This window comes from Nelumbo nucifera, chromosome 1 (assembly GCF_055504915.1).
Source record: "Nelumbo nucifera cultivar China Antique chromosome 1, China Antique-T2T, whole genome shotgun sequence".
In the NCBI taxonomy this organism is placed as follows: domain Eukaryota; kingdom Viridiplantae; phylum Streptophyta; class Magnoliopsida; order Proteales; family Nelumbonaceae; genus Nelumbo; species Nelumbo nucifera.
In genome coordinates, this window is record NC_142649.1 from 69,270,994 (window position 1) to 69,295,825 (window position 24,832).

A 24,832-nucleotide genomic window follows, 5' to 3' on the forward strand; every position below is an offset into this window, starting at 1 on the left:
ATATTGAAAGAGTGATTCTTTTCATTCATGACTGCCTCAATTAGACTAAGCTCATCTACTGCTATTATTAGTCTGCATGGAGTCTATAATCGGTTCTAGTAATACTTTGACAACACACAAGATGACCTTCATCAGGTGACAGATCCTAGGATCTATTTCATTTAGGCCCAAATTCATCTGTGTCACATTAATTTGTAGTCTGAAGTTTATTCAGGCCTTTGAATGTCATCTGCAACACTTAATGAATAGTCAAATTTTTAAGTGACCAATGGTAGGAACCCTTTTACCACACAAATGAAACTGAAACCTGTACCATGGCACAATGTGTTACTGCATACTGTAATCTGTATTCCCTTCTGGAACAAAAGCACAAGGTACAGTCAACAGAACATGATTCTAGCAGCAGAACAGTTTCAGCCTCCATACAAACAACTTATAGACTGGGTGGAAAAGAGAAGCAGAAAAATATTTCCACCAACCTCAAATCATCTCTAATTTTGATGCTCTTGAATAGAAAAGAAGAAGAAAAGAGAAGAAGAGAGCAGAGAAAAGGGAAAGGATTGCCAAAAAGTGATGGGGTGCCGCCCCACTTGACTTATATATTAGGGTGTTCAAATAAGAGAGGATATTACCAGAATATCCCTGATTAAAACTTAACAGAAAAAACACATAAAACAGGCCCACTAATGACCCATTAACAGCTCTAATAACATTCCTAACAACAGATGCCAAACCATTTCCTGCAAGCAGATCTTTTTCCAAGGTACTGCAATCACAAAGCCACACTGTATTTTTGGCTATCCCATGAGGTGCTTTCGTACAGTTCCTGAAACCACTTGTACAGCATGGGGGATGTCAGCATTACTGCGTCCTTCAATTTGTTACTTGGTTTAATCATGAATGCAGAACTATTTTTAGTTAGAGTAAGTGCTTGAGATGTTTATGTGTGATAACAAGCTATTAATGTTTAAGTTTCAGTTATTCCAATTTATGTTTTCTAGAGCAGCCACAGATAGAAATAGTCATTTCCATATAATAAGGTGACACCTTTAACTAACAAAATATATGATCAATTGCAGGTCCTTGTAAGAAACGTGCCCCCAGATCCTGATGAATCAGTTAGTGAACTTGTTGAACATTTTTTTCTGGTTAACCACCCAGATCACTTCCTCACTCATCAGGTTGGATCTTTAAATTCCTGCAATACCATTTTTTTTCTTGAAAATCTTGGGCAAGGATAAAAAAATGCTAGTTAAAAATTAATGGTATATATTTAATATATTCTGTTAATCTGTTTGGTTTTTACCTCTGTATTTTCCACTAGAGGGTTGTAGTCTGATTTACATTTCATATTAAAACTGTTGACAAGAACAATTACAATTTTTCGATAAAAAGTAGAATTAAATATTTTCTTCACTATTTTTAGGCATTGATTATAAGGGATGAATACACACTTAATTTAGTTCTAAACATCCACATTTTATTTAAATATTCAATTCTCATCTGATTTAAGTACACAAACTCAAATGCTACATATATAGATAAGTTGTACTGTTAGAGGAGATCACAATCAGGGTGAAGAATCCCTGTTTCATTTGTCATCTTAAACTGTTTCTGAACATGTCCCCCAAGGATATTGAAGAGGCCAAAAGAGATGCCCAGTGTCCCCCATCCCCCAACCAAAAGCCACATGCATACTCATAAACAAAGGGGGAGAAACAAAAGATATGTTGATATGGACAAATGGCATAATTTTTTTTGGGCAAGAAAGTGAGTATTTTATTATATTTCACCGAAAGGGGACTGTACTGGATGACTCGTGAACAATGTATACGGACCATAATTCTATACAATATCTTTATCCTGGAATGAGGGGCCATTAATTCGTGTAATGGTAAAATCTTGGTCTGTCAAGTGTGAGAACATAGGTTCAAGTCTAAGAGTGGCCACTTTGTGCCAAAAATACCAAAGTTTAGGACCACCATATTCAGTCCACTCCTCCCAAGACCCCAGATTACTGAGACCAACATTGGGTAATGGTCTTTAATCCAATGTTGTCAAAATCTTATGATTCACGATACAACATTGGCTGTAGTTGGAAGCTTCCTGGTCTGAGCAACATTGTATAGAATCTTATGTAGTTGGAAGCTTCCTGATCTGAGCAAGAAAGGGAAGTTGGTCTGGAAAACAATTCCTGCAGCTGTCCTGGTCACAGTCTGGTCTGAAAGGAACAGTCGTGTCTTCTGCAACAGAACTAGAGCTCTTGATTCCTGAAGATCTGCTCAAGTTGGCAGTTAATAGGCTTGTTTCTTGGCTATCTGTAATTTCAGAATGTCTTTCAGCTCCTGGATCCCCACTCCATTTGAGACTTGTAATGTAGTATCTTTCCTGGTGTTTTCTCGCCAGGTTGCTGTTGTACTGTAATTTTCCTTCATCAATAAATCTTCTTACTTCACCTTTCAAAAAAATAAAAAATAAAAACTATACAACTCGCAATTTTAATCATGAATCCAAAGGGTTTCAATTCAAATCTTATGTCTGAATCCTTTTCGACAAAAATCTTACAATTTTTGTTTGAATCCTACGATTTGATTTATAAATCTTACGATTGATACATTTCCTGTGATTCATTGTGATTTAAATCAATTTCAATTTTGTAATTTTGTTTTGTTTATACTTAGTTTTGTCAAGGGTAGCTTGTTTAAAGACCTAATTAGAAATTAATTTATTATGTAAGTTGGATCATATATTGAGATTATTTGACTTTCAAGTCAATCTTGATTATATCATCTTAGACCTTCTATTGTTTTAGGTACATATGGTAGATGTGGATTGGAAGTAGGGTAGAATTACTTTTCTATATATATTTTTCCTTTTAGCATATCTATATTTAATCTTTTGACAAGTTTGAAAAAAATAGAAATAATCTTACGATTTACGATACAATTCACAATTCAATTTGATTCTACTTTCTTGTCGGTTAGTAGAAATAAATTAGCCTCTCGATCCTCCCAATATTCCTCTTTAATGACTTGGTTTTATGCTCAAATATTCTAAGGTTCCTCTCCTTCCAATTAGTCAAATAAATTGTAGAAGGGTGAGATTCCACAGGATTCTTCCTCTTCTAGAAAAGCCTCCGGTTGGCCAAGTCTGAATTGATGTCTTAATGTCGGGATGCACAACCCATTCTTTCTCAAAGAATTTGATAAAATGGTAGCACATATGATGAGAATATGGGCATAACAGTAGCAAGTGGGAGAATGATTCTTCAACTGTATTCTTTTAGATAACCCGAAATGCCTCTCCAAACAAAACTATAGAAAATGGAAGTAGAGAAGGAATATCAACATTTTACTGTAGCACCATATGTGCTAACAATTACTCCTCTAAAGTGCATTTTTTCAATCCTAAAAACCAACAAAGCTTTGTTCATCCTTCTAATGAGTGTCAAGCCGGTGCTGACATTTCCCCTTTCCTCTCACCATTAGGTCCATCACAGAGAAGTTCTTTTCCCTTTTTCTCTAAGGCCTCTGTTACGAAAGCTAGGATGGCGATTAGGGACAAAATGAGTAGATAATTCAGAAAAAAGGCACTTTTACTTAAGATATTCTTTTCTATTAATAATTTGATGCATGTCAATGAATTGTTGAGTTCTTATTGAAGAAACTTACCTTGATATCTGATGTTTGCTTGCTTTGCTTAGTTGCTTTGATATCTGATGTTGAAAACTAGCATGCAATTATTTGAGGCATTCCTCAAATTTTATTGTAGTATATATTAATGTATCCAAACACCAGTGCAACTCTACATGCTGAGCCACTAATTCTCCTTTCAGTTTATGGAAATTAAAGAAACTACAGTACCTTATGCAGTGACACGCCTTATAGTTAAAGGATCAATCCACTCCAAAGTAGGATTTTCGTTGTTTCCAAATATGAAATGGATAAGGAGTTGTCGAGACACATTCTACTAGAGGCTGAGGAGGATCTCTGGCTACTTGGATTTTTTATTTTTTTATTTTTTTGAGAAAAGTTAACTGAATTCATTAAGAAAAAAGATGGGTACACAAAGAAGGTGTACAAAGAAAGCAAACAGACGGGGATCAGACCCTTGAAAATTACATAGGAGGGATCTTGTTTTGCTAAAAGAGCACCTAATTTTGCTAATCCATCTGCAAGAGCATTAAAATCCCTTGGAGTCCAGCACAGATGAACGTTTGTATTTGCCAGTAGGTCCCTTGCTTCTGTCAGAAAATGACTGAGTCTCCACGGCCCAGCTTCCTGTCTTCCTAACCACTTTATGGTGTTTGCTGAGTCTCCCTCTATGGATAGATGCTGAATGCCTAGTCTGTTGATTAGTCTGATTCCTATAAGTGCAGCCATCACTTCTGCCTTTGTGGAGTCAGCTATACCTATCGGCCCACTGTATAACCCAGCAAGTGTTCCCATTTTCATCCCTTAAAACTCCTCCAATGCCAGAAGTTCCAGGGTTGCCTGAGGCACTTCCATAAAAAATTAGGGTGCAAGTTCATTCCCTCATATGTAAGGGGGTCCCCTTTTGATGGGGAAGAGGGGTGAAGGGAGGGAGGAGAAAAGGAAAAAGCCAGCATCCCTGTTTAGGTCGTTTATAGAGACTCCTTTAAACTTGTCTGAGTTGGAAGCCCACTGATTACATTTAAAGGTAATGTGAGAGATCAGATCACTCTTCGTCTTAGCCTTGTTCTCAAACAAGCGGTTGTTCCTTTCTTCCCAAACTCTCCAAAGTACAGCATGCAGAATTATTTGCCAATAAACCTTACCTCTTTTACTCGGTCCTTTACCTTGTCATTGATGGAGCAAATCCCGGTGGTGATCTGGGGCAACCCATCTGTACCCAGCTAGCTGTAGAAAATGGCTCCAGATGTCCCTGGTTTCCTGGCTGTGAATGAGGAGATGGTCAGTTGATTCCCCTGCTCTCAAGCAAAGGATGCAGACATGTGGGGAGATGGAAAGTCTGCCAAAATTTTTCTTCTGCAATAGCTCACAAGTGTTTATCCTGTGCAGACAGGGCTCCCATACAAAGAAACACACTCTATGGGGGATGTAGTTGCACCAGACCTTCTTGAAAGTGAAGAGATAATTCTGCTCCTCTGCAACTAGGACCTTGAAGAAAGATCGCCTATAGGGTGAAGTTTCCAGACACGGGAGTCTAGGGAATTAGGGGAGATGTAGACTTCTCTGAGGGAGAGCAGGAGTTCAGTTAGCTCATTGATCTCTGACTCCCTTAAGGGTCTTCTAAGACTCAAGTTTATGTTGCTCTCAGTGGGTAAAGAGGGGAGGCATTGGGAGATGGTGGTTTCTTTGTTTAGGGTGAGGTTAAAAAGTCTAGGGTAGGAAACTGCTAGAGTAGTATTGCCCCACCACAGATCAGTCCAGAATTTTATTCTAGTACCATTACCCACTTTAAACCTGATGAAAGGAAAGAATTTGTTAGAGGTTGAGATGATACCTTTCCCAAGGGATTGATGAAGTTACACGGTTTGAATGAGGATTGCAGTCCCAACCATTGATGTCCAACCTGTACTTACTGGTGATGACATCCGCCCAAAGGGAGTTTGTTTCTTTAGGAAATCTCCACAGCCATTTTCCAAGTAGAGAAGTGTTCTTCTCTTTCAGGTGACCAATTTCCAGCTCTCTCACCTCTTTTGATTTGCAAGTCTGGGCCCAGCTCACTAGATGACTTCTTTTCTCCCCTCCACCATCCCATAGGAAGTCTCTTTGAAGTTTCTCTATCTGTGTTCTGATTTTGCTAGGAATTTGGAACACTAATAAGAAATAGGTGGGCAGGTTTGCAAGAGAAGTCTTGATGATTGTTAGCCTTCCCCCTTTTGATAGGTAACATCGTTTCACTTATTTTCGCATTTTTCCAACACTAGCTCCCAAAAACTTTGGCTTTTTGGGTTCCCACCCAATAAGTAGGTTAGGGGAAGGTTTTCCACTAGACAGTGCAGAATATCCTTGGACCTATCCACAAGAGCTTCTTCAACTGAATTGATTGTCACTATGCTACTCTTTGTGAAGTTAACCCTCAGCCTAGTAACTAGTTCAAAACAGTTTAGAACCCTTTTCACAATTGTTATGTTTTCCAAATCGGCTTCTAGGAAAAGATTTATATTGTCTGCAAATTGGAGGTGGGAAATGTTTTTTGCCTTGTCTACAAGCTGACTGAAAACATCCATCACCAGAGTGAAAAGAAGGGGAGAGAGGGGGCATCCCTGCCGAAGACCTCTACTTGCCTTGAAATAACCTATGGACTCTCCATTCAGTAGAATTGAAAACCAGGTTGAGCTTATGCATCCTTTCATCCACTAAAACCATTTAACTCCAAAACCCCTCAGTTTCAAGACTTGGAAGAGGCAATCCCAATCTACTTTGTCAGACACCTTTTCAAGGTCTAGTTTGACAAGTAGACCTGACCTGCCACTCTTCCTTCTCTCTTCAACACTTTCATTTGCTATTAGGATACTGTCCACAATTTGTCAACCTTACACAAAAGAAAACTGATTAGGAGAAACAAAATCTCCTAGTACTTCTCTAATCCTTTTTGCCAACACCTTTGCCAAGATTTTATATACACTCCCTACTAAACTTATGGGCCTGAAGTCCATTACTTCCAAAACACCTCCTTTTTCTTGGAATGAGACAAATGAAGGTTGAGTTGTTACCTTTGTTTATAACAGCCAAAGAGTGAAACCCCTTAAAAACCTCCAAAAGATCTTCTTTTATTATGTCCCAGCAGGTCTGAAAAAAGAAGATAGGAAAACCATCTGGCCCGGGGGCTGTCTCCATCCATGTCAAAAACTGCTTCCCTTATTTCTTGTTCCTGAAGTTCACTTTCAAGCCAATTCCTCTTTTCTTCTGTTAGGGTCAGTCCATCCCAGCTTCTCAGAGTCAGATTTCTGAAACTTTCCTTGGAATAGAGCTTTTTAAAGTGGTTAAGAAAAGTCTCTGCTAAATCCTCCGCATCTTCTACCTCCCTTTGGTCAACTTTAATTTTTGGGATGTAGTTTTTCCTACACCTTCCTGAGGCGTAATTGTGGAAGAATTTCGAGTTATTGCCACCTTCCTTTAACCATTTGATCCTAGACCTTTGTCTCTAAAAGGTTTCTTCCCTTCTAACAACATTCTCCCAGGAGTTTCTCAAGGCTTCTCTTCTCCTCTTTCCTTCTCCATCCAAGGTACCTACCTGATCCTTTTGGTCTAGTTTCTCGAGCTCCAAGAGGATAGTACTTTTTTCTCTACAAAAGATCTGAATTCTTCTTTCCCCTAGATCTTCAGCTTTCCTTTTAGGTATTTCAGCTTCTGTTGAAATCCGTATCCAACCCAACCCTCTACTTTATTCCTCCCACCAGGAGCTTACCTTCTTGTGAAAGTCCTTGTGCAAGGTCCACATTTTTTCCATCCTAAATGGGGATTTTACTATTAGAACCTTGTTTGTCCGCAGGACTAGAGGCCAATGGTCTGAAGTACACCGAAGTCTAATTTCTTGGATGAGATCTGGGAACTACTCTGCTTAGTCTGGAGACACCAGAAATCTGTCTATTCTGCACCTTGCCAAATTTTCTTGCATGTTTGACCAAGTAAATTGGCCATTGTGAAGGGGGAGGTCACCCCCTAAAACCCAAGGAATATCATCATGCTCTTGTAGGGAGTCTAGTTCTTCCCAAAAGTTTTGCCTATCTGAAGGGTTGTTTGGTTTATACACTTCTGTCAGAATCCAACTGAAACCATCAGATTTGTTAGTGAACAGAACTGAGATTGAAAACTTTCCTTTGTCTATCTCAATGTCGGTAACCTCCTCTTCATTCCAAGCCAAGATGATTCTCCCTAAGGTGCCTACTGCTGGAAGAACTGCCCAATTCTTTCCTCGGATTCCCTAAATTGCTCTTAGCAGTTTCCTATCAACCACTTCTTTCTTGGTTTCTTGTAAAATGACTATAGCTGGCCTTTCTCTTCCTAGCACATCCTTTACTAGGCTTCTCTTATTTTGACCTCCCAGTCCCCTAACGTTCCAACTTAATATCTTCATTAATTTCCAGTCACTGATTTTCCCTTATCTTCCCTAAGACCTGATGTTTTATTATTAGTTAATCCCCATTGGAGTCTCTTTAGCTCTCTTTTTGAGCTCCTTTTTTCGCTCTTCCATGTTTCGGATTTCCAATTGCCATCACTTCCCTTTTCTTTTTCCTTTCTCAAAGGAGGTTTCCTTTTCTCCGCTTATCCCTAAATTTCTTGTCATGTCTAAAGTATTTTTGTCTGGTTGGATGACCTTTCTGTAGGTGACCGAATTGAGGCACTGTTCAGCTTTGCTTGATGATTTGGGTTGGCACACGTTTGAGGCAGCACTTTATTCGAACCTGAAATAGCAGAGCAAGAGGTACTGTGAGACAGAATGTTGAGAACATTAGCTAAAAAATAAGAAGACGACAAAGGGTGGGGGAAGAGGGGGCTCTAGAAGAAAAGGGATGATCCAAAGAAAGGGGTTTGATTGAGGAAGCAGATCTCGTCCTCTTGCTTCTTCAAGGCTAGTTGTGGCATAATCCTTCCTGTACTCTGGATTGACCAGGTGCATCTGTTCGAACAGTTCTACGCTTCCCCACGTTTCCTTGCTGTCGAACAGGTTTTTAGCTCTTGAAAGAGCTGCTTCCCTTGGATCTGATTCGGCCTCTGAAACATAAGGGCTTGAAACCTCTGCATCTTCAGAACCATATGTCTCAAAATAAGGGGTGGAGCTTGGACTTTCTGCAATGGAGGGAGGTCTGTGGATGTCTCTCTGATGTCTACCTGACTCGGAGGGGTTTCTGGGGCTAACTACGAAGGAAATTTTGGGGTCTCAGGTGGGCTTTGAGCACTTAATCCTTTCTGCGGCCCAGGAGAAGTGGGCTTGGGCCCTTTGTCTTTTGAGTTTTAATCTAAACCTTTTCCATACGTGGGTCCGCAAGGTGCTGGCTGTTTGAAAATTGAGCTATGTTTGGACGTGGCAAGGCCTGTCTTGCTTTTTCAACTCCTATTTTTAAGTGACCGAGAATGGACTTTCTTGGTACCAGAGGTTACCTTCTCAGGAGGGTTGCTTTCTGTTCTAAAACAAGCTTTAGCATCACAGAAATTTCCTGAAGAGGGTCTTAGTTGTACGGGAGCTTTGGGTCCTTCCCCGGGAAGGGATCGACGAGTTGACTCGACTTGGGTAGCAAAAGACTTGGTCGTCTTACTAAGAGGCAAAACCAGATGTTTCTGTCTAGCAGAGGAATAGTTTGAGGGACCGAGTGAACTCTATGACTTCTCACCTTTATTCGAGCTGAGTTCAAACCTAGAGAGCTTTGAGTTTTTCTATCTCCACTAGACCACTGCACAATCTTCTGGTCAGGGAGAAGATTTCGTCCAAAGATGGAAGTGGAAGCCCATGAATTTTTAGCTAGCTTTTGAAGTTTAGTCAATCTTGAGTCGCGTTTACCATCAGAACCCAGCGTTCTAAAATGAGAGCTTTTCTAGATTGACTCATCTTGAAACGAACTCCTCTGAAGGAACAAAACCCACCGCCCCATTGGAGTCATATGAGAAGAGATTTAAAATCTCTTAGGTGTGAAAGTTTGTAGAGATGCCAAGTTCAACTTCCATTTTCCCGAAGGGTTTAGCATGGTGAACTACTAAGATGAAAGAGGAACCTCCAGCCTTTATAGGTTTGCGAAAGATTTAAGAATGGAGGGTTGTGGTTCTCTTTTGTTGGAACAAATTCACTTAGTAGGTTTGCGAAAAATTTCCACCCTTCACTAGAATGTTCTTCTGGGATGTAGATGTTTTTCCACTTGGAGGGTTTTTCCCAGCAACTCAGATGAAAGAACCTTCCCCATTTGTTCTCTTTTAGTTAGAGGATTAGAAGTCTTCCCTTTTCATTTCTAAATCTTTTTCTCAAAAGTTCTTCCCTAGTTCTTAAGATCTCTTGGATGCAGTCTCTCCACCATTTTGCTTCTTTGATAGAGAGAACCAGTCTCGTCCACCAACCTCTGTTTCTTTCCATTATCTCGAGCAGGTCTTCTTGTTCTCCTAAGAATAGCTCCAAGTCGAAAGTTTTTTGGCCTATTAGAGCTATCCTTTACCAAAACTTTCCCATCTTCTTGTCAAACAATTTTCTCCATGAGCATGATCAATGTTCTGGAATCGAGATCTCTGGCTACTTAGATTTCAGCTGAATTTTACTATCAGCCAATTCATTTTTATGATAAACACTATCAGCCAATACTTTGGCCAATTTTGCAAGAAGTGGGGAAATTCAGATTTCTTCTTAATTGTATGATGTATTGGGCTGGATAGCTTTTTCTGTAATTTTCTTCACTTATTGTACTGCCTTTTCATCGTGCCTAATAGAAAAGGTTCTTTTTCATTGATTTGATAACCTGAGTGCAGTGGTTGCAGTAGACACGAGAACTTGCCAAGGTTCTTTTTTGAATGACCCACGTGATAACTTAAGTTGTCACGTGGATCGGGGTAAGGAGACACAACATAGACCATTACTAGACAGTGAACTTGGTTTATCTTCATCCCAAATGGCGAGAATGGATGGGGGACGTTCGTAGCAGCGGAAGTTGGATAAGGGGAACTTTTAGTGGGTTCCCCGCCGGAACTGTGAGGAGGTTAGCTCCCTGCGACGCTCCTCAAACAGGCCGAATCCAAGATATGCAAGGGAAAGAGCAGAAGAGAGGGAAGAGGCGGATGAAGGCTGGGTGCAATGCAGTGAGGAAGATGAAGATTTGGACGAAAGCTCAAATGATGGTACCGGTGTGGGCAGTGTAAACGACGAAGGTGGCTATGCCGGAGGTGACATGGATGGGTGGAATATTGCAAGCTTATTTCAGGGTGAAGGTTGTAACCAGACTAATTCATCTCCAAGACTCCAGAGTGTGCAAGGTACAACAGAAGGGGCAAATCGGGAGAACCTGAAGCAGAGCAGGAACACACCTCCTAGGGGTGATTCAGGGGTAGAGAGGAGAGATCACCAGAGTGACCAAAGGATAGAAGTACTTCCAACCAACTCAGGGAGACAAACGTTTACCAACCTCTGGAACAAGAGAGGGAGGCCAGGAACAGTCCTTTTCCAACCTTTCTATCAATCCCAGGTAACAAAGTGAATTCGATTTGTGCTACTAATGTGTCTCCTGTGTCTTTGGTTCTAGATTCCGTCCCGACGCCATGTACTATAGCCCATGAATATGTAGCCAAGCTAGATGGTGGGTTGTCTGAGGTAGTGGAGAAGGAAGTGAAGGACTGTGGGGAGGAGCGGGAAGGGAGGTATAGGAACGAAAAAGTGTGGGAAATCATTGAAAGAGTGTTTAGTGAAGTTGAAGGAATTCTGACTTGGAGGAGGGGTGGGGAGGAAGGAAGAGGGGAGGGGTCAGTGGAGAGGAAGGAAAGGAAGGAGGGTAGAGTGGGAGAGGAATGTGGGGAGAGAACATGGCTGGAGTCAGGTAAAAGGAGAGGGGGATGGTTGGAGAGGAGAGAACAGGGGTGGGACCAGAGGCAAGAAGGGAAGGGCAGGGGGGTAGAGTTGGAGGGGAAAGTGCAGGAAGGATAGGGGTGGAGGATTCGGTGAAAGAGGACATGATAGCAGAATTTGTGGGGAAGATGGGGTGTAGGCTGGAAGATCTGAATGTGCTAAAAGAAGGTCTACAGAAGAGGAAGAAGGAAGAGGGGAGGGGTCAGTGGAGAGGAAGGAAAGGAAGGAGGGTAGAGTGGGAGAGGAATGTGGGGAGAGAACATGGCTGGAGTCAGGTAAAAGGAGAGGGGGATGGTTGGAGAGGAGAGAACAGGGGTGGGACCAGAGGCAAGAAGGGAAGGGCAGGGGGGTAGAGTTGGAGGGGAAAGTGCAGGAAGGATAGGGGTGGAGGATTCGGTGAAAGAGGACATGATAGCAGAATTTGTGGGGAAGATGGGGTGTAGGCTGGAAGATCTGAATGTGCTAAAAGAAGGTCTACAGAAGAGGAAGAAGGAGATAAAAACAAAGAAGAGGAAGCTGAGTGAAGTAGAGAGATTGAAAAGAGGTGTAGAAGGGGATAAGAAGTTTGGGGCAACAGGAGATAGAAGAAAAGGGGCAAAGTAGTGGGTAGGTAGAGAGGGAGTCAATAAAGAAGTGGAAATGAAGATACTTAGTTGGAAAGTGAGGGGAATAGGGAGTGCAAGAAAAAGAGCAACAATAAAAGAGGTGATAAGGAGGCATGACCCAAATATTGTTCTGTTACAGGAGTCCAAGAGAATGGAGTGTATGGAAAGTCAGGGGGATTAGCTGGGTGGTTGTTCCTTCGTGGGGTGCTTCGGGGGGGATTGTAACAATGTGGAAGAGGGATGCAGTTGAAGGCCTGGAGGAGCTGATTAGGAAGTATTCGGTTTCCATGAAGTTTAAGCAGCAAGAGGATGGTTATGTATGGGTGCTAACAAATGTATATGGACCAAATGACTACAGAGAGAGAAAGGAGTTGTGGGAGGAATTGGCTGATGTTAAAGGACTGTGGGATGGGCCATGGTGTGTGGGTGGGGACTTTAATGTGATTAGATACTCGGAGGAAACCAATAAGATTAATCAAAGGGTGACAAAAAGCATACGGAAGTTTAACAAGTTTGTGGATGCCTTTGAGCTTAAAGAGATTCCTTTAGCCCACAAAACATTTACATGGTCAAATCTCCAATCTAGTCCCATCTGCTCTAAGTTGGATAGATTCCTGTTCTCTTTGGATTGGGAAGAACATTAGGGAAATTTTGCTTCGAGAGCTCTCCCAAGGGTGACCTCGGACCATTGGCCCATAGTGATTTGTAAGGAGGAAAGGAGTGGAGGACCCGCCCCATTTAGATTTGAAAACATGTGATTACTCCACCCTGGGTTTACCAATAAAGTAAGGGAGTGGTGGTATGACTGTAACCCAATGGTGGATTGGGAGGGGATAAGATTCCATAAGAAACTACAATTTGTGAAAGCAAAGGTCAAGGAGTGGAATCTTTTGGAGTTTGGGAGGTTAGAAGAAAGAAAGAAAACGCTGATGGACCAACTTGAAAACATTGACTCTAAAGAAGAAAGGGGAGAATTTGGAGAGGAAGATAAGGAACTCAGGAGAGGCTTGAGAAGATAGAGGATTGCCTGCATAAGGAGGAAATAAGCTGGAGGCAAAAATCTTGGTGTAAATGGTTGCAGGAGGGAGACAGAAACACTAGGTATTTTCACTCTTTGGCGGATGAAAGGAGGAACTTTACCTCCAAATTGGTAGTAGGTGGAGTTGAGTTAACACAACAAGAGGAGATAGCCGGGGCTTGTGTGGAGCACTTTAAACCTATTCTAAGAAGGCCGGTAAGTAGAAGGTTTGGATTGGCCGGATGTAGGGGTGGAGAATAGGAGAAGGTTGGAAAGAAGATTTGATTTGGAAGAGATTAAGGAGGTTATGTTTTCTATGGATAGAACAAAAGCTCCAGGGCCGGATGGGTTCACAATGGCTTTTTATCAGGACTATTGGGATATTTTGAAAGATGATCTTTTGCTGGTGTTTGAGGAGTTTTTCAAAAGAGGAATTATCAATCCGGGTGTGAACTCTACATTTATAGCTCTGATTCCAAAAAAGAAAGATGCCTCCCACCCAAAGGACTTTAGGCCAATTAGCTTGTTTAATAGCCCGTACAAGATCATTGCTAAGGTGTTGTCATTGAGGTTGAAGGAGGTTTTGCCAAACATCATCGCACAAAATCAAGGAGCTTTTGTGAGTGGAAGACAAATCACTGATCAAATCTTAATTGCTAATGAGTGTGGAGAACTTTAAGAAGGCTAAAAAGAAGGGAGTGGTCTGTAAGTTGGACTTGGAAAAGGCTTATGACTTGGTGGACTGGGAATTCTTGAGGAAAGTTTTGATCAAATTTGGGTTTGGTGGTAGATGGTGCAATTGGATCATGGGCTGTGTCCGGAATTGTCATTATTCAGTGCTAGTGAATGGGACAGTGGTAAAGTTCTTTCCAGCCAGTAGGGGTATAAGACAAGGAAACCCTCTCTCTCCTTTCTTGTTCATACTAATTGCGGAGGTCCTGAGGAAATTGATTCACAGAGCAGACTCGAGGGGTCTCATTAGAGGTTTGAGAGCCGGGAGGACGGAAACCCCCCACTCACTTACAGTTTTTTGATGGCACGATTCTATTCTGTAAAGGTGGCAATGCGAGCTTTATCAGGAACTTGAAGTTGGTGATACAACTGTTTGAGCAAATGTCTAACTTGAAGGTGAACTTTGGGAAAAGTTGTGTAGCAGGGGTGAATATGGAGGAGGGAGAGATCAGGGAGAGTGCAAAAGTGTTGGGGTGTGAAGTGTCAGTGTGGCCATTGAATTACTTAGGGTTACCATTAGGTGACAACCCTACGAGGGAGAGCTTTTGGAACCCGGTGGTGGAAAGGTTTGAAAAAAGATTGGTCTCTTGGAAAAAGAATTACCTCTCTCTTGGTGGAAGAGTTACACTGATTGAGGTCACGCCTTGCTAATTTACCCATCTACTTCCTGTTTGTGTTCAAAATCCCAGTGAAGGTATCTAATAGGTTGGAGAAGTTGATGAAAGACTTCTTGTGGGAGCCGGGAGAGGAGAAGAAGGATCATAGAGTCAGCTGGGAGGTAGTGTCCAGGAGTAAAATTTGTGGTGGTTTGGGGCTCGGGAGTGTTAGGAGAAGGAATATGGCTCTTCTAGGGAAGTGGTTGTGGAGGTTCCCCTTGGAGAAGGAGAAGCTATGGGCTAGAATAGTGGCAAGTATACATGGGCTGGAGCACAATGGTTGGGATGCTGGAATCAAAGCTAGGACCACAAGCTTTTCTCCTTGGAAAGCCATTCACGATCTGCTTCCAGTATTCTCCCCCAATATCAGGTATGATCTGAATTCCAGTAACTCCATAAAATTCTGGGAACAAACTTGGGTGGGGAATGCCCCTCTAAAGGATCAATTTCCTTCTTTGTATGCTCTATCTGATCTTAAAAATGAACCAGTTTCATCCTTCATTACCCCGTCCTCTTCCAATTCTGGGCTTGGGTGGAATTTGGGTCTCAGAAGGGCCTTGAGGGATTCAGACTTTGCTAATATTTCGAGCCTTCTTGAACTTCTTGATAATGTTGTCTTAGACCCCACAAGGGTGGACTCTAGAATTTGGACCCCTACCCCCACTGGCTTCTTTTCTTGTGCTTCCTTTTTCAAAGTCCTAAGCTAGTCCACCAGTCCTGTAACCCCCCGTTTCCCTGTTGATGAGGTTTGGTGCAAAGCAATCCCTCCTAGGGTTGGTAGTTTTTGTTGGGAAGCCTATCTTCTAGAAAGATTCAACACTGGTGATCTACTCCAAAAGAAGTGACCCAATACTTGCTTGTCACCCCATTGGTGTGTTTTATGTAAAGTGGATGGGGAGACTGGTTTTCACCTATTGGTGTCTTGCCATTTTGCAAGGTCAGTTTGGAAATGGGCTTTTTTCCCTCTTTGGGTGTAGATGGAACCCTCCATTAGATATGTAGGGCCTTTTTTCCCCTTCTGTCTTTAGGTGGCGTAGGAAAAGGGGAAGGACTATGTGGAGAGGTTTGAGGCTGCAGTATGTTAGACAATATGGGAAGAAAGAAACTTCAAGATATTCTAAGCGGCTAAGAGAGGGGTGGAAGAACTAAAGGCTATCATTCATTTTAGGGCTGTTCAGTGGCTGGAATCTTTGGAACTATTCCAAGGTTACACAGTGGATGACATGTTGAGGAAGTGGGGTGAAATAGCGAAGTGCACACAGACCAAGTCAGTAATGAGTGTTTCTTGGACACACCTCCACTTGCTGGGGTTCATGAAATTAAATTTTGATGGGAGTAGTAGGGGGAACCCTAGACAATCAGGGATTGGGGGTGTCTTTAGGGATGAGAATGGGGTCATTTTTGCCTTAGAGCTGAGATCTTTGCAGTTATGGAAGGAGTCCAGAAAGCCAAGGAGATGAACATCAGAAAACTCTTAATTGAAGGGGATTCGGAGGTGGTGATAGGGTGGCTGAATGCAGACAGCAATGGTTTATGGAGGTACAGTAATCAGAGGAGGAAATTTAAGTGGAGTTGAAAAACAGTCCTCTTGATGTTTGGAACTGCTTGAGATTAGATGCAAACCAGAAAATAAACAAACAAGAGATGATTAAGAGGAAGAAGAGAGAGAGAGCTGGCAGCAATGAGAGTTAGAGAGTGAGAGGTTCGAACTTAAACCTCCCTCTAACACTCTAAACATTTTATTTAGTTAATCTTTGAAATATTACAGAGAGGCCCTTGAGTGGGCAAGAAATTACAAAAACAGAACATTACAGAGTATGGGCCCAGAATAAGGCCCATTACAGAGGGAAACATAACATAACATGAAATGACAGTCTATGGGCCATTCGGCCCGTCTCCTCTACAAGTGGCTGGTGCGGGAGATGGAAGTTAAAATGTGCGGGGTCAAAAGATCAGCCAATTCTCTAGCTGAACAAGGGGCAGAAAGGGATTCAATGTTTTGGGCTAAGTTGTAATTTTTTGTCTCTACCTATTCTTTTGTTTTCTTGATTGTACTTGGAAGATAAGTGTGTTTGTCTTCCTTATGTAACCTCTTTGGTGAATTAATGAAATTGTTATTGATCAAAAGAAATAATATACATATATACACAATTACACATACACACACAATCATGATAAATATCTGTTATAAGCACTATGGCTAAATAGATGTCTGTTATAAGCACTATGGCTAAATAGATGTCTGTTATAAGCACTATGGCTAAATAGATGTCTGCACTGTTTACATTTATTTAGTCTAGGTTCTAGGAATTCTATTCTTTCAGCCATTATTGAGAGAATTATTTGCAGGTTGTGTACAATGCAAACAAACTTGCTAAAATGATTGAGGAGAAGAAAAAGTTACAGAACTGGCTTGACTATAATCAACTTAAACATACTAGAAACCCATCAAAGAAACCAACAATGAAGGTTAGTATACTACATTATATGCTTTCTTTGTCTTAATCTTTTATAATTCTGATGTCAAGCTGTGAACCCTGATTTTCTGCTCTGGTTTCTTCTGTATTAAACAGACTGGCTTTCTAGGTCTTTGGGGAGAGAGGGTGGATGCAATTGATTATTACACATCTAAGATTGATGAACTATCAAAAGAAGTAAGTTCCACTTATTGGACACTATGATCAATACTTACATCTTTGAAGTGCCAGGATATTTTATTGGGTGTATGACCTTGAAAAAGTGTGTACTTTTTCACCATTCAACTACTTATTTTTCCACAGGCATTTCCATTCTTTAATGTTTGAATAGGAATTACACTGCTACTTCTCAAGCTTAATGCTGGTGCTCTAACAAATGAATTTCCAAATTCACACACCCCGAGATTAGCTCTAGTACAGCCACAAACAAATTTTGTTTGCAGATGCACAAGGAGCATATCTTTTTCTTCCTATAGGTCCTCTAATTAGTGGTTCAGGTACAGTGTATTTGTCCAATTTCCATTCTATATTTTTTATATTTAAAGTATAAGATTTGGTTAGAAAGGTTTTCCTTTCCTGTATCATAAAAGTTCACTTCTCTGATTATAAGATATGCTTTTATGATAGTATGCATGTTAGAAAATCATGAGATCCACAAGGAAGTTCACTTTGGAAATAATAATTGTTCCCCCTGCTTCAGACTTTCAAAGGAAGGACCAAGGTTCTGTACTTTTTTTTCTTTTTGATTAATGACTTCAAATTTTATTAAGACTGAAAGTATAAACATTACAAACAAGACCTATTCACCCTTTGCTTGGCTAGAGTTATCTGCTAACCCATTTGCTGTTCTCCTCACCCATTGTATCCTCAAGCTCATATTCTTGGTGATGTACTTTTGTTCCTTGCTATTTCATGGTTGTATGGTTTTACAATTACAATAAAAAATGATGTGTAATGCTTTGCCCCTACTATTGCATTGATAAGTGGGGTCCCACTATATCCTTATATCAATAGAACTCTTTCTAATATTGTTATTGATAAGAAAGATCAGGGCAAGATAGTTATACATTGTTGCTGTGTTTTTCTGTATATTTTGTCTCTGTTTCTGTAGAAAATACTGTACTTATTTTATTGTAGACTCCTATTTGTATGTACATCATTTTATATACATAGACATACATAAAGATGATGCAAAGTAATCTTGATACATGCCAACCTGCTGTCTTTAATTTTCTTTCTAATCCAGATAATAACTCAAAACCACACTTTAATTCCTATTGAACGGACTTGCCATTTGTACAGATTGAAGCAGAACGAGAAAGTGTTAGAAGCAACCCTAAATCTATCATGCCAGCAGCATTTGTTTCCTTCAAAACTCGGTGGGGTGCTGCTGTTTGTGCGCAAACTCAGCAGTCACGAAATCCTACTTTATGGTTGACTGAGTGGGCTCCAGAGCCCCGTGATGTATATTGGAAAAATCTGGCAATTCCATTTGTTTCACTTACAGTTAGGAGGCTTATTGTAGCTGTTGCATTCTTCTTCCTTACCTTCTTTTTTATGATTCCAATAGCCTTCGTGCAGTCCCTAGCAAACATTGAAGGTATTGAGAAATCTGCACCGTTCCTGAAATCCATAATTGAAGTGTGAGTGTCCTCTACTTCCAGGTTCCTTTCTTATGTACATTGCTCCCGGTAGTATTTATGTTTTCACAAAATTTATTTCCTTTAACTCGTTTTCTTCAATAAGAATTTGAACATGCTTAACACATAGAGTTGGAATTGCATGTTGTTACTGTCCTGCATTTTGTGGTCATTTGCATGTTAGTAGCTTTTAATGGTTGAGATTGGCATTAGTGGAGAGACAAGCCATAACCACAGGTTACTTGCTTGTTCTGTTCATTCAATATATTTTACTACAAATACATACTTAATACTAGATCATTTCATCATGCAGGAAATTTATCAAGTCATTTATCCAAGGGTTTCTACCTGGGATTGCTCTAAAGATATTCCTTATTTTTCTGCCAACAATATTGATGATAATGTCTAAATTTGAAGGCTTTACCTCCTTGTCATCTCTGGAGAGAAGATCTGCATCTAGATATTATCTGTTCCAACTCGTTAATGTGTTTCTTGGAAGCATAATCACTGGAACTGCATTTGAACAACTAAATTCTTTTATCCACCAGTCAGCAAATGAGTATGTTCTCTCTCCAAATTTAGTCAATGTATTAGGTGTCTGATTTTGCACATAATTTTCCAATTATTGTTTAGGAAGGTGCTTTCTTGTATTTTTCATTTATGTCAACATCAAGAGTAATCATGGTTGTTTTGGAAAACCATACTGGTCATTGTTACCTAAATAAATCATGAGCCAGTTCCAAATTCAGACTACTTGGATTGGGAGTGAACTGGGGTACTGTACTGTGTTAAGTGAGCACTCATGAAATGTATCTTGTATTTATCTTTCTAGTCACACAATTCAAAAAAAAAAAAAAAAAAAAAAAAAAAAAAAAAAAAACTTCTCTTAATGGACATTTTGTTACTAATCTGGAAAACAGGAAAAAACATTCTTAACTTTTTTATATGTAGTTTGGGATTGCATATCTTGCTATAAATTTTCATCTGGTATTTCAGTTTGGGAGGCCACATACAAACTTAAGTTTTTTTCTGTGCAGAGTTCCAAAAACAATTGGTGTAGCAATTCCTATGAAAGCAACTTTCTTCATAACTTATATAATGGTTGATGGATGGGCGGGTATTGCCGGGGAAATTTTGAGGGTGAAACCATTAATAATTTACCACTTGAAGAATTTCTTCTTGGTGAAGACCGAAAAGGATAGGGAAGAGGCAATGGATCCAGGAAGTCTTGGTTTCAACACAGGCGAACCTCAAATTCAACTTTATTTCTTACTTGGCCTTGTTTATGCTGTGGTCACACCCATTCTACTCCCTTTTATAGTAGTGTTCTTTGGCTTGGCATATCTTGTATTCCGTCACCAGGTAAATATTTTTTGTTGTAAAAGTTACTAATTTTTTCTTGTGCTTCTTTGAATTGGAATAATTCATGGGAACTTTTATATCTGACATTCTGACTCTGCTTTTTAGACAAGAAATTTGTCAGTGCCCATCTAAAACTTTTGTTCTGTTTTTTTTTTTTTTACATTCGGAGTATTTTGACTATTTTATTGTTATATGATGCGGAGATGTGGGGACCTTTCCAACTCTGCTTTATAGACAAGGAAGTTGTCACTTGTCAGCACCTGACTCATGTGAATATCAACCATTTAATTTTATTTTTGATGAGTATGGACTCGTATAGATATCTGATTCTTCATTGTAGGCAAAAAGAAAATAATGTTAGCACTAATACAATGTGAATATTGTCTCCTTCATGCAATTCATATGTAAACAGGGTTAAATTACTGTCAGAAAAGCATCCAAACACTTACACAAATATAGGCAATGCAATGTCTATTTAATGAAACCCTAGATTCTGCCCCAAGTTAAGGCAACTGAAGTCCCAATTGGAGCAAAAGAAAAGAAATTCTTCAAAAGGAGTTTGTTCTTTGTTTTTCATGCTTCCCTTGCTCCTCATGAAATTATACCAACACCAATTTTTCTATTTCTCACTGCAAATAATATCTCCATATTCATATGTATCTACACATTTTCTTCTATGTAACATATGCAGAACTTTACAAATAACACTAGTTATTGTCTTTTTCCCTAATAAAATTCCTGTCTTGTGTTGTAGATTATAAATGTTTACAATCAAGAATATGAGAGTGCAGCAGCATTCTGGCCTGATGTTCATGGTCGTATCATAACTGCATTGATTATTTCACAACTGCTTCTGATGGGATTGTTAAGTACAAAACGTGCTGCACAGTCCACACCCTTGCTCATTGCACTTCCAGTGCTAACAATATGGTTCCATAGATTTTGCAAAAGCCGTTATGAACCTGCATTTATCAGATACCCATTACAGGTCAGTTGGAAGTTCAAATTTAAGCAATACTCTTTTAATTTAATTCCTGCAATATGACATTTAAGATGCTTTTTTGCCCTTAAATTATTGATTATAATATCATATTTAAGATAGTTAAATGTAATTAAAGAAGCTCAATGCCCTTTTTCTATTGCCTTCATTATCATCTGCTTTCTTATCTGTATGAAAATGAATATGCTGTGCAACAACCAATGTTAGAACAGTTGTGGGAGACACATCAAATTTTACAATTACAATGGGTCTTTACCAAGGTTCTGCACTTAGCTCTTATTTACTTGTACTGATTATAGATGAATTGACTAAATATATTCAGGTCCCATTGTGCATGTTGTTTGCTGATGACATTGTTTTAATTGATAAAATCAATGAAGGATTTTAATGTAAAATTAAGCTATGGACATCATCATCATCATCCATGCATTATCCCAACAAAATTAAATTATGGACAAATATCTTAAAAACAAGAGGTTTTAAAATAAGTATGACTAAAACAGAATATACGCTATGTAAATTTAATAATAGGAGTGCAAATCAGGGTGTGTACACTTAGGATTGGAGACCATGAGATAACTCAATCTGACCTTTTCTGGTACCTTGGTTCAATAGAACTAGAGCATGATGGGAAAAATGGAGGGGCGCATCAGAGTTGTATGTGATTGGTGAGTACCATTTAGGTTGAAAGGAAAACTCTATAAAACAATTGCAAGGTGTTGGGTAGTCAAGAAACATGTCCAAAAAATGAGTGTGGCAGAACTAACTATGCCAAGATGGTTCAGTGAGATGTGCATAGAAGACCAATTGACAGTACCCATAAAAAGAAGTTATTTGTTGCTAGTTGAAGGGGCTAGAATGGCTAGGAGTAGACCAAAAAGGTCATAGATCAAAGTAGTAAGAAATGATTTAAGCGTTCATAATTTAAAAGTATTGCCCAGAAAATATGGGCTTTGGCTCCTACCATGGTTGGACGAAAGCATCTGACCACCTCTTGCTTCTTTTCACATCTAAAAGTATTGCCCAGAAAATACCATTTTCAGGTTAAAAGGAAAAGTTTATATAACAGTTGCAAGGCCAACTATTCTGTATGGAGCAAAGTTTTGGGTAGTCAAGAAACATGTCCAAAAAATGAGTGTAACTGAGTATGCCAATATGGTTGGGTGGAAAAACTAGGAAAAGTTTATATAACAGTTGCAAGGCCAACTATTCTGTATGGAGCAAAGTTTTGGGTAGTCAAGAAACATGTCCAAAAAATGAGTGTAACTGAGTATGCCAATATGGTTGGGTGAAAAAACTAGGAAAGATAGTGTTAAAAAATGAAGTCATTTGAAGGAAAATGGATATGTTCATAATTTAACAATGGGGTGTATTGGTCCGCCGTATCGGTCTGTATAGATAGGTGTTTTTACTTTTTTGTTTTTAGTTTTTCTCAAACTTGTTCAGGGATTGGTACAAGGCCTGTCTATTCCCTGAAAACAAGTCAAACCCCGAGACAGTGACTGTAGGGGAGCGTGTCGGAGGGTTGCCAATATGATATGTATTGGCCGATATGGACCAATAGATTGCGAAATTTTAATCTTTGATCTCACTGTAGTGTGTCATTTCCATGGATTATGTTCCATACCCTGGATATGGTAAAATAATCCAACAATGAAGGATGTAAAACTGAAACTGTTGGGGACTCATAATGTAATGGAACTGAAGCTGAGAGGCATCGTTCATGGGTTGCTCTCTGATTCTTCTACAGGAGAACTCTGTAATTCAGAAACTAGGAGATCCTTATGACCAGGACAGCAAGAAAAACAAAAAAGCGGCCCTGTAGGTATGCACATTGAGGATCAAGACCTAGAATCTAATCTAATGCGTGTTCTATAGAGCTTCCAGGTTGAAAATTGAACTGATTCGTTGATATTATCATCCAATCTTATTGCATCATTTTGGAAGATTAAATTAAATGAACATCCTGTCAAATAAAGAAGATAAACATCTTAACATCAGTAGATGTTGGTTTTGGATTTTTTGCATAAGATATTACATTTCTCTGTTCTTGTTCCCTTTTTCAAAATAAAAAAAAAAAAGTTAGGGGAAAAGGTTTCTTGCGGTCATTTGTGTGGGACCAATGGAATGTTCATTCCCAGACTTTGCATCCATGCCACTGGTAGAGAATGGGAGGGAAAAATGGGAGGTCTACCTCAGAAGTCCTTGATTCATCAGTTGAAGTTCTAAAGTAAGAACATTGTTATTGTCCAGTGTCTGTAAATTCACAAAAGGACAAAAAGGGTTCTCAGATGCTTAATCTATTCTTTTGCAATTTAAAGGCTTACATTACTGATATGGTAAAAACTTTGTTTGCTAATCATATATTGTTTCTTTTGAGAGTTACTAGGGTGCAGTCATGACTAATGAACTAACCACATACTTGACAAGCATTAAAAATTCCTTTTTTGTGGGTGTAGGAAGCAATGATGAAAGATACACTGGAGCGTGCAAGGGAGCCAAATCTGAATCTGAAAGGTTATCTCCAAAATGCTTATGTTCACCCAGTCTTCAAAGGGGAGGATGAGGATAGCGATGCATTTACAGAAGAGTTGCAAAAGGAGAGCGTGCTTGTCCCCACGAAACGCCAGTCACGAAGGAACACACCATTGCCCAGCAAATACAGTGGTTCATCATCACCTTCCTTGCATGAGGTTGTTCAGGAGCAGCCTTAATGATTATACGGACTTGAACTCAGTTGTACATTAGCATTGTAAATGACGTGAGAAAGTGTGCTATAGAGAAAAAGCAACTTTTGATTATGAAAGTCCAACCAACTGGAGAAACATTCCGTGGCAGATGTTAACTTGTGTGTGAATCAGAGGTGGTGGTGCCTAAAGACAGAACTGTGTTTGTGTAATTTTGTGTACAAATAGCTAGTTTGTTGTTTTTAGAGGAACCTTCCGAGCATTACATTGTCTACATTGACAAACGAATCTCTTTTACTGTACTTTTTTGAGCAAGAAAGAACTATGACAACCACTTCTGAAATATTTGTTAGGTTTCAAGTGTCAAGAGATTCGATGGGTTCCAACCTCCAAGTTTCAAGCCCTGTTAACCTTTGAGAAAAGATCATTCTGGTAATCAAAATAAATTGGAAGAACAATGCTGTGCTCTTAAGTCGGTGATCCGTGGATGTTTTCTACAGATAATAAATTTTCCAGAAACAAATTATAGGAATATGGCATCCCTTCTATTTTTCTTTTTTAGCTGGAGTTTGGTTCTCTCAGTTCTAATCCTGCAATTCAGTGCCACCATTTCCATGAAGAGGTAGATTAGAGAGCATAAATTCAATTTTTGCATGTCTCCTTAGAATGATGATATGTGCCAGGTTGAAGACAACCCCATTAAATATTAATTAGTTTCTCGCCATCCAAATCTGCCGCATGGGCACCCTTCCTCTGAGAAGGCACTCGTCTTCAGCTCCACCACTGAGCAATGATATCTCCCACACAACTATGTTGGTCAGTAGTTTAGGAATGAACCGAAACAAACAGCATGTGCGCCTGAGTACAGAAAGATAACATGAAAGAGAATTTCCATCCCCTCACAAGTCACAACACAGCGGGGCGGGCAAATATCATCTATATAAAGATAATGTTTTGTCAATTTCTCCTTTGTAGGCGGTATATTAAGGATGCATCTCTAAAGGAATATCTCGAGGGAAGGAGTAAATGACCTCAACTTCCAAAGATGTTTCCACTTCATGCCAGTCGCTGGACAGTTGATGTTTCCACTTCATTGCTGAAGTGGTTGAGAAATTACCATGTGGCGTAG

General features: G+C 39.7%; 1 protein-coding gene across 1 annotated transcript in view; it reads left to right on the forward strand.

The window, feature by feature from the left end:
* Positions 1-24,055, forward strand: part of LOC104594067 (ERD (early-responsive to dehydration stress) family protein) — a 45,620-nt gene extending 21,565 nt beyond the window's left edge. The window contains exons 5-12 of the mRNA XM_010254190.3: positions 1,080-1,181; positions 16,887-17,006; positions 17,111-17,191; positions 18,317-18,657; positions 18,968-19,213; positions 19,692-20,016; positions 20,771-21,004; positions 23,476-24,055. Of these exons, the coding sequence (XP_010252492.1) occupies positions 1,080-1,181; positions 16,887-17,006; positions 17,111-17,191; positions 18,317-18,657; positions 18,968-19,213; positions 19,692-20,016; positions 20,771-21,004; positions 23,476-23,730 (1,704 nt within the window). The 3' untranslated portion in view covers positions 23,731-24,055. The remainder of the gene's footprint in view (positions 1-1,079; positions 1,182-16,886; positions 17,007-17,110; positions 17,192-18,316; positions 18,658-18,967; positions 19,214-19,691; positions 20,017-20,770; positions 21,005-23,475) is intronic.
* The last annotated feature ends 777 nt before the right edge of the window (positions 24,056-24,832 follow it).